This window comes from Branchiostoma lanceolatum, chromosome 19 (genome assembly GCF_035083965.1).
Source record: "Branchiostoma lanceolatum isolate klBraLanc5 chromosome 19, klBraLanc5.hap2, whole genome shotgun sequence".
In the NCBI taxonomy this organism is placed as follows: domain Eukaryota; kingdom Metazoa; phylum Chordata; class Leptocardii; order Amphioxiformes; family Branchiostomatidae; genus Branchiostoma; species Branchiostoma lanceolatum.
The window spans coordinates 8,451,354-8,461,602 of record NC_089740.1 but is presented as its reverse complement, the minus strand read 5'-3'; the positions used below and the strand labels follow the sequence as shown (position 1 = coordinate 8,461,602).

General features: G+C 42.8%; 1 protein-coding gene across 2 annotated transcripts; it reads right to left on the bottom strand.

Moving 5' to 3' along the window:
• Positions 1-575: 575 nt before the first annotated feature.
• LOC136425036 (serine/arginine repetitive matrix protein 1-like) lies at positions 576-8,639 on the bottom strand. 2 transcript variants are annotated; one of them, XM_066413763.1, is made up of 3 exons: positions 7,302-8,639; positions 4,331-4,522; positions 576-2,852 (listed from the first exon to the last, which is right to left on the bottom strand). In XM_066413763.1, exons 1-3 carry the CDS (start codon positions 8,136-8,138, stop codon positions 1,893-1,895), a joined length of 1,989 nt encoding a protein of 662 aa, XP_066269860.1. In that variant the 5' UTR covers positions 8,139-8,639; the 3' UTR covers positions 576-1,892. The 2 variants fall into 2 exon arrangements, with proteins under 2 accessions (XP_066269860.1, XP_066269861.1); XM_066413764.1 differs by having other exon boundaries at positions 576-2,690.
• Positions 8,640-10,249: the final 1,610 nt, after the last annotated feature.

The following is a 10,249-nucleotide window of genomic DNA, read 5'->3' as shown; positions in this document are numbered from 1 at the left end:
TAGTGGCGTGTTGTTTTCAGAACCTCTCTGCATTCCGTTCTATCAACAATTCTCGGTCTGAAAGGTGTTGAATAAATAATTCAGGTTGCCCCATACAGGTCTGTGATTGTGACAGACAGTGTCATGCATTATTTCATTCCCTGAAGTTGACTGATATTAACGGTTACCGCGTTTAAAATCTGTAACTAAAAGCCAAGGTAGTGGTACGCGAAGTGTATTGTTTTCTATAGATCTACAGGTCTTAAATCAATGTCGTAGCGCTATGTATCAAACTGAGTTTAAAAGTAATAATTCAATGTGAAAAGGTAGGTGTCTTGTGTTGTTGGTAAACTTGCTGCTGTTGTTGAGCCTTCTATATCCATGAAAGCTCACACTCTGTCTGACCAGGGATTTATAAAGGACGCTTTTCAAGATATCATCGGAGTCAAACAATACAAAACATATATAATACATGTATGTAGAAATCATGGCATCACAATATGTCAGAATGACAAATAATCATAAATACTTAGTATAAAAACATTCTTATCTATTTCCATTTTTCCTGAAATCATTAAGAAAGAGAGAGAACGGTATGATTTTAGTCACAAAACGTTCTTTATCAGTAAGAATTTGCGAACAGTTCAAAATGAGACCACACCTTAGAACATGGCGGTCTGTTATTAGATTTTTCACGCACTCTGAGAACACAATAGCGTGCCTGTCTGGTAACATTACAGGCTAAAACGTCAGCAAGGGCGTGTTACGCAATTAGAGAATGACCCAGGGGTCGTTTCCATAGCAACAACAGGTCACCGAGGTGTGTAAACATTGAGTCCTCTTTATTTAGCATACTTTATTGTATCTAACGATCCAGACTATCAAAGTATTCATTTGAAGTTCTAAATCGTCGATATCGAAATGAGACGCATATTTCTAAAGTCTGATCTTCTGAATCGATATTTTTTTTCGAGTCAGAAGTTTTATATTTCGAACGGATTTTTAATGCTAGATACAGTGTTCTGGATTTTCAACAAAGGTAATGTTGGTGTCTTTACGTATAAGTACAAAAAGTGCCCACTACAGTGCTTGAATATTGAATCGTACATTTACAAGTCATATGGCTGCTACTGCTGAAGTAACGCGTTATTCACCAAGCCCCATTGCATGTATTGTATTGCATTATAAAACATATGGTGGTAACTTACAAGTGTTAACATAGGGTTAACGGAAACATCTACAGCTTTGCTTTGTCCGAATACTGACAGAAATTGCGTGTTGTGTTGTCTGACAGCTGACAATAGTGTCTGCCATATTCCATGTGACGTGACATTGATAAATACTCTTCTGCCTACATCAATTATTCTGGGTAACTCTTCATAACATATGTACAAAATCCTTATCTAAACATCACTCCTACTTTCATACGTACAAAATCCTTTCTTCTGTATCTGGCACAAGTGGTCTCAAGTCGCCACGCCTTTTGGAACTGGCGAAAGAAATCGGTACTTCCGTTCTAGGATGTCCGAAATGTCGATAACATCCTGTTAGACTAACCCTGGCCTGAAATATTCAGCATGTCCGTTCTCTCTGAGGATTTGAAGAACATAACGGGATTCCTGTTTCATTTATCTCTATTCTGTCAGGGGAATGGACCTTTGTTAAGAACAATGAGGGCCCTCTAGGCGTTTTGGATAGGAAGATACAATTATTGTAATACTGTAGTGCTGACCTTTCAAAGCAAGGACATCATCCTTTGAATAAGGCGATCATTTTCGTTTTTTCTGTTAAAATATTGATATACAAATGTATATGATGATGTGTATATTCTTTCAGGACAGTGTCTTTTCCAAAGACTCTTTTTTTGACGCAGAAACGCAAAAGAAAGATTTATTTCTAATTCGAAGGTAGGGTTAGATCTCTACTCGATCGCGACTTTGGACGGGTACCGGCTTGAAGGTGCTGGACCCTCGGTAAGGAGGCCACTCTTCCTCCGAGTCCGACATGAACACCGACCGCTGCTGGCCTGCACTGCCAACCCGGGACCTCTCTGGGCGACTCTCATTTCCAGAATGCTCGAACAAATCGTAATCAATGTTGTCTAGCTCGTCTTGATGTAATGAATACGACTGTTTCTTGCCACCCGACTTGGAAGAATGCCTCGACCTTTTCGACTTGGACGATTTTTCACTCTTTGTGTCGTTTTTCAGGATCGCTTTTGGTGGCGGCGGCGCAGTATGGGGTTGGTGGTTTGGCGAGTAAGTTGGCTTGTAATTCAAGGGCGGAGCGGAAGAATTCTTCTTCATGTTGTTGCCAGGGGAATAATTTCTGTTGTTAGGCATGGGGGGAGGGTTGTAAGGTTTGCTGTTAACTACGGGGTTGTAAGGTTTGCTATTCACAACAGGTGCGGAGATGTTGTTCGGGACTTGGTGCCTGACAGGTTGTTGCGCGTATGTTTTATTATTGCTGACGTGCGCGTAGTTTCTGTTGTTGGAGTTGGGGGCTCCGGGAGCGATGTACGGTCGGTTGTTGTGGAACTCCTCCTGCTGAGGCTTCGCGTAACTCATCACAGTGATGTCTTTGAGGCTCGTGGCGTACATCTCGTGCTGTAACAACCTCTCGCGAGAGCCCGCGGATCTTTGCGTCCGTTCGGGTGAGGGCGGGAGGGACCTCGGTTGCGGGGCGGGCCCTCGGGCATACTGCCCTGGCTCCTGTGGAAACAAAAATTCCTTGTTTTGGGACTGCTTGAGTTGTCTGTTGGGTGCTATCAAGTTCAACCGCTTGTCCCGTGTGGTCAAGACGTGGTTAGAGGAGTTTTTGTTATGGTTGTTTTTCTGTTCGAAAGATACAGTCTTCGTAGTGTCTGGGATGATCTGAAGATGAGACAAAGAGAATAGAAAGAAGAAATGAAAATGACAATGAGGAATGAGACAAAAAAAAAAACAATACCACACGAACTAAAAATGAAAGATCAAAAAAATAGCACGGGTTTTAATTAAAATGATTTCCCAGTTAAGATAGCAAACTCAGTGCCACTTTTGGCGAAATAAATGAGCAATAGAATAATTCACTTATAAGTGCAAGTGACGAATTTCCTTCAGTGGAACAAAATGAAATCTAGGATGATAACTTGAAAGAATGAAAGGCTGATGTGAATATGAATATTAGCAGAGTTTGCATGGTTTGTGTGTTACATTGTAAGTGTTTGTATAGCGGTGTCAATTCAAAATACACTGTATAAAAGGATAGTCTAAATGCACATGCTTCCAAGTGATTGATAAATACGATCATCAATGTTTAAGGTAACATAATATTGCTGCCAAATAATTCATACCAGTAAAAATGGCGTGCGTAAATTGTGTCAATACGCATGCGTGGTTTAAGACAAAATGCCAACCTCGTACCCAGAGCATTATGGTTGTAAACTGTTCTAAAACTAACACATATCCTGGGTACGAGTTTAACAATCACAACTCTATTAGAAGTTGTGCCAGAGGGCAAATTGCAAATACATGCAACATGGAACAATGGTGAATACAAAGACATTAGAGACCACGAGTTCTACACTGTATCAAAATATAATCAGCTTTCGTCTTCCATTGAATTTGAAAAACAATATTTACAGATCCTCACATATACAGGCAATTGTCAATTAATCAATGCCATTGCTACCATTTCACGTGTTAGCATGCAAAAGAACCCATCACACTTATAGAAAAGAGTAGGGCCTTTCCGGTGTGAGTGGATTAAATAAATCTGTCCTGATATGCATTTGTACTATTCAGTACTGGTATGTTACGCCCTGAGGCGTTTTTCAATACTTTTTTTTTAAATTTGCTTTTTGACAAAGATAAGGACAATGTGGCACTGCACTCAAGTTAATACCTTATTTCAACGTACAGCGCCACATACAAAGAACAATAAGCTTGATAAGATAAAGGTAGTCCCATAGCCGTTTTGAGCCTATAGGGGTAGTGGGCGATTTACCGAGATTGCAATACAAACAAACAAACAAATAGCATTCCGTCATTCCGGAACAGTTTGTACTGTAATATCCAACACAAAAAGTTGGATTCACCCAAATTTTCGTAGCCTCCGCTCGGCCAGTAATAAGTATGTAAAAATGTAATAATACAACTGTAACTTGAAAAAGAAAACAGTCGGAAGGAGTCTGCAACGGAGGCTAAATTTTCGACTGTACAGCTCCTGTCTTTTAGCCTGAGTCATCTTGTTTCAGTTCCAGGCTCTGCCATTTTGGTGAAGGCAGAGCCTGGAACTGAAACAGAACGACACTCAGGCTACCAGTCTTTGTCAAGGAAACAAACAGATATTACAAAACATTTTTACGTACCTGTGGCGGAGGCCGTCTCCTGGAGGTGTTAGCGGAGAGGTGGAACCCCGTACCGGCTGGAGCCCCGTTACTGCGGCTAGGGGAGGCTGGGGCGGACCGACGGGGTTTGTTGACGGTGGCGTAGACCGGTTCCTCCCGAGGGACAGGCCGATGTGTGTCCCGCTCGTGTACTTTGGTCACATATTGCAGGTCCTGAAATTTCAGAATACTTCAGTAATTATATATTTTCGGGGCGGAGGTAGATCAAACCTAGAAAATGAGTGGCAGTATCATAATGATAGCGGAAGAAATTGCAAAATAATTCAGTTAATTTTTTTTCGGGTGGGGGTGGATTCAAAGCTAGAAAACGTTATAATAGAAGCTCATTTGTGTTGGTAGTAATCATAATACAATGCTTAACTTTCTTCCAACACTGAATACTAGTACCTTTGGCATAGTCCTAGAAAACGCTATCAACAAAATGAGTGGCAGTAACATAATGATAGCGGAAGATTCGACGTTTCAACCCTCATAAATCTTGATGTACCGACAGATTTGGGGGCAAAATCTATGTTTTTCTCTGAGATAACAATTATTTGATTTATTTACCGCTGGTCTCATTCAGCGCACATGGCGGCGCTTATATACTAAGTAAGTTTGCATGGACACAAACCCAACATCTTATATAACAACTTCCAACAGTATGGAGAATCTTGAGCGACCTTCTTTTAAAGATATCTCCCATGAACTAATATTGCCTATCTGTATCTGTATCTGTATCTGTATAGCCGGTATAACCGCCCATCGGCGTAACACACCAGCTTCGCAGGCACGCGGCGCGGCAGCAGCTGGTTATATTACACTGAACGGCCTGTCACACCTAACTTTTGCTCATCTGACTGCAATCGTTCTTTGAAGCTATTTAGTGAAGGTGTTCCTACAGCATCTGATGACAACGAGTTCCATTCTACTATGGTTCTCGGGAAAAACGAATTTTTGAACACATCAATCCTTGGTTTATAACTCTGGTACTTAAAGGCATGACTATTTCTTGTCCTTTTCTGGGCTGGTATTAGATAATTATCAGTCGGTACATCCACAAGTTTATTAGTCATTTTGTACATCATGCAAATCCTGGATATTTTTCTTCTGTCTTCAAGTGACTTCCACTGTAGATCTGCTTTCATTTTAGTGACACTAGCACCCCTGTAATAGTTGTTCATGCAGAACCTGGCAGCTTGGTTCTGCACCCTCTCCAGTTTATCCTTGTCTTTCTTTGTGTATGGATCCCATACTGTTGCAGCATATTCAAGGTTTGGTCTTACTAGAGACGTGTATGCAAGTGATTTTACCTTTGCTGGGCATGCCCACAAATTACGTTTGATCACTCCCAATGTCTGCTTAGCCTTAGTTGTTACTTTGTTAATATGGGTACCCCACTTCAGTCCAGTTGTTAATGTAACGCCTAGGTATGGGTGGCTTTTTGTTGTTACACCTGTATATCTATTAGTATTTCAAACCAGCACCAATGTAAAGGTGTATCTACTTATATATTTGTCCGGCTGTTCAGGGCACAAAACCAGGGCTGCCCAACTAGCCTGTGGCTATCACAAATTACTATTTAGCTTTTACCAATGAATGCTTGTTTCAGGAACCGAAGGTTGCAGAACTAAATATGTATACGACGTTTAGACGACACGTGACAAGATGACCTTTGACCGAGAATGAAACTTTTCTAGATAACTATTTCCTTCATTTACTTCCTTAAAACGCTGCTAACTACACTAATAACACTTGTTCTTCTTCTTCGTCGAACTAAAAGGGTAGTGCGTACTGATTGATATGCTCGACAAATTGTGAAAAGCCAAATAAAATAAAAAAAACTTTGAGTCGTTGTGTTTAAAAGGATTTGAGTAGAATAATAAGATAGACATGGTTTTTCATTTGTTTACATTAAGTAAATGTTTACAGATATGTTTTTATATAGTTTCATCAGTTTGGTAAATCACTTGGAAGTTGGAATTAAAGTTCTTTGTACTCAGCCAGTAAGGTATCAGAAGGACTGCCGAAACGACAGGTGATCGTTATGTACAAAGAACCTAAAGATCCTAAATGTTTACATAGTTTAAAGGATTCTAGTCCTACCTAGGTTGGGCTCTACAATGAAAATAACCTAAAGGTTAGTTAAACAACGTCTTTGTAAACCACTTCGTGAAAAGACAAATATTGAAATAAATTATCTGGAAAGATCCCACGGTAAATGTAATACCAGCAACGCCCAAAATGTATTTTACGATTTGTAATGATGATGTTTCTCCTTTGTAGACGACGAGACTTTTGTCTTCTTTAGTTACCAAAAGATTCCTAAACTCAACTTATCATTGCACAACTGCCGTAAATTAAAACAAGCCTAGCGACAATGAATTTAGATGTTGTGATCCTACAGGCCATTCCACTAGTCTCTACCAGACTAACTACGCCGACTATAGGGGGAATATTTGCCAGGGTTTCACTTGCAGGATTGCAGATTGGACCCTCTCTCCGTAGCCGACTTCCTTAGCGTACAATTCAGCTATTTGGCCAATTTCTACTATTTTCCCAGCGATCTGAGGGGCCTGCTAGAAGCTACTATTCCACCCCTCAATTTGTAAACAAACCACCTGCACCTTAAGGGCATCGTTTCTACAGAAACGGCCTTTTGTCTTAAGTTATTTATAGACTGTAAACAGAACATGCTCTACACAACGTAATTCTCGACGTAAATACAGAAATGTGTAGTGAAACTACGTTGATGAAGGTTAGGCATCCAGGTAATAAGATATGCCAAAGACAGTTGCTCAAACAACTGGATAAGATTTTGAAACAGACGTTTCAGACAGCATCCGCTGACTTTCGTCAGTAACTAAGGAAAGGACTGGGAAACCAGGTGATTGTTTCAAAATCTTATCCAGTTGCTTGAGTAACTATTTTTGGTGGAGTAAAAACTGCCCACCTGTGTGTTCACGTATGACCTTGGTCTCTCGGGGCGTGAATAGTTATCAACGTTCGCGTAATGGCTTCCCCTTTGTGGCGCGCTGTGCGCCCCGGAATGGTTCCTCCTCCTGACAACGGCGTAGTCTCTGGACACAGGTCCGTTACCGTACGTCGCAGTCTTGGAGCTCTGTGCCGAGGGTCGGCGGAAGATGTGCGTTTTCCCCGGGAGGGATTTTATGGACCCTCGCCTGAGGAGGTTGATCTTGTTGGACAGCACTTTTGTTGCGGAACGACTCCGACTCATGAACACAGAAGATGGCCGCCTGCTGTGGTGGTTAGATACAGAGGACGGTGGGGTCGGGCGACCGATGCTGTGCCCGTACTCTTGGATAGCGCGGACAAGCCACAAGGCCAGCGCAGTGGCGTATTCCGGCTTCTTCGTCTTAAAGGCTAAACACATAAGAGGGTTGTCCAGACTGCGAGTCCGCATGACAAACGCGAACACGTCTTTGTGAATGTTGTCTGCAATTCCGTAGGTCACCGCCCGGGTAGGGACGACGTCGGGCGTCGGGGCGCCGATCGCGTTCTTCGGGTAGCCGATGAGAATCCCCTGCCCGCCGATACTCAGGGTTCTCTTCGGGAGGCTCTTGTCCTTCCCCCGTTCGTAAAGCATGTGTACGACTGGAACTACGAATTCCCTAGCTGACCTCTCCACAGGTAGCGTTCCCAGGTAGCGAACGTGAAATATCGGACACACGGTTTCGTCACTGCCATACTCCACGGATAGATCCTTTAGCGACCTCGTCTTGTAACTCTTCCGGCTTCGGTCGCTCCTTCTGCTGCCGAAGATCGACATGGCGGCTGTCTCTCACTGCGCGATCGAAATTCCTGGCGTGAGAAAGAAAGCAGTCTCTACAACATTGAGAGGAATAATCCCGCTCGGCTGCCCGCTTTGTCAAAGGCTCGACCTACCCGTCTCCACCCGTCCAACGACTATTGTCGTCATCACAAGGTGTATCCTATACACCTCTGGGCGTGTCCCAAATACCAGCCACCTTTATAGTAGAAACATATCGACAAACACTGCAGTACTAAAACAGCCAAAGGCGGTAAATCATAGCCTTTTATAAAAACACCGGAATATTCTCAGCGCGTTCGCTGGCCCGAATGTCGTCCCGGTGTGTTTTTCGGGACCCGGGTATCTCGGGGTCGTGTGTGACGTGGTGCCCTGCTCGGCGGTACGATCATCCATTACAGTCAGACAAGCCTTTGTCTCCCGGACAACCATCCCTTGGGGGCATCCATGTTGAATGGGGGCCCCCAGATGGCACAGGATTGTTGAGTTCACTTCGCATGCGAACGGGCCATGGCGAATGAATAAAGGGCCCAACGTCAATGCGCGCTGTGTGGCATTGGTCAATGCCGGTATAATAGAAGGATTGCATACGTCGTATGCGTAGTAAAAGAGAGCCGACTTAGTATGTATATCAACCTTTTTTAAAAGAATATTACTTGTACTTCGGGGAGTCAAAGATAAGCATTGATTGAATACATTTAAAACTGTTTTATATACATAGAAAGGTTACATAGAGAAAAATGTTGAGAATAGAGAAGAAGAGTTGGTCTAAACAAGGACATTATGTAGGATGCCCTTGCTCTAAAGAATGAAAAGGACAACCAGTCTTTTTATAAGTTTATACCTGAAGGATTTGCGATAATGACTCACAGGGGGAAACGTTTATAAACAGTGAAAGGGGAAAAACTCATTCGGGTGAGACCTTTGGCCTTGTGTACGAAGTCGTCAGACAGGTCGAAAAGTGCCCCAGCAAGTATTTTTCTTTCACTGATAGGGTAAAGGTGATGGAGGTCGAACTAGAGGGGTAATGTCTCGGCTTGATGAGGCGGAGCGTAACGTATTTTCAATGGCTGATAGTAGCCTCTAGATCTACGTACCAGGCTACCAGTCTGCTATAGGGGTACAGTTTGCCGCTCTAGGATGGCATATTAGACCCTCTCTCCGTAGCCGATTCCCTTAGCATACTATTCACTCTTTTTAGCCAACTTCTACTATTTTCCCAGCCATGCATCCGCGGAGCCTGGTAGGGGCTAGGCTGATAGTGTAATGCGGCCTCACTACGGCTTGCTTAGCCAAGCACTCCAGCCCTTCTTTTGATTTTAAGTGTGTTGGGGTCTTTGCAATAGATCTCACTGGACCAGCGACCGTTGGCGATCTCGCCGCGTCCTAAACTGGATTTGTGTTACCGGTGACTTTATCAGGGGAATATCGTGCAAAACATACAAGTATTACTAACAAGACAACAAAACATACAACGAATTTCATCTATAAAATACGAATCGTTTTACGCTTTGATTGCGCTGTCAAATCGCTCGGTCGCCAACGTGTCGCGGGTCCAGTGAGATATGCAAAGGTTTTTGACTCCCGAAGCTCCACCATACACGTGCGGGGCAGTTGGTTTTATGTCCCCATCCAACAGAGCGAAAAAGGGGGTCAATCAAACACTAAACCTTCAAAGAACACTGACTAAAATATCGAGGTCATCTCAGGTCTTCTTATCAACATTTAAGGCTGATTGCTACTTGAGACGCAATTGTTATATTTTCACATTCTACTTGTTTTGGTTTATGTTAAGTTTGCAGGGAAGAGGGTATTTTCTACTTTGACTCACCGTTGTGCAGCCTAGTTGTCGAACCAAAGAAATGACTTCTTCGGCTGCAAACTTAATTAATAATAACCTAAACAATGGACTTGCTAATACGCGACTCACGCGGACTTGCACATACGCACAAGTGTGACAGGGCCCTAAATCCCTTGATTCACCCAGTGATCACACGCATGTTTGACTCTCACCTTTCTGACCTCAACTGACATGTGAATGTTTGCCACGCCCTACTATTTGAATGAATGGATGGTTTCTTTGATCATTTAAGTTGGATATGAAATTGGAC

Excerpts from the sequence above, each read along its gene's own strand:
- LOC136425036 (XM_066413763.1), bottom strand. The coding sequence starts at position 8,138 with ATGTCGATCTTCGGCAGCAGAAGGAGCGACCGAAGCCGGAAGAGTTAC. Across the intron at positions 4,523-7,301 it reads GGTCATACGTGAACACACAG|GACCTGCAATATGTGACCAA; the intron begins GTGGGCAGTTTT and ends CTGAAATTTCAG. Across the intron at positions 2,853-4,330 it reads GGAGACGGCCTCCGCCACAG|ATCATCCCAGACACTACGAA; the intron begins GTACGTAAAAAT and ends TCTCATCTTCAG.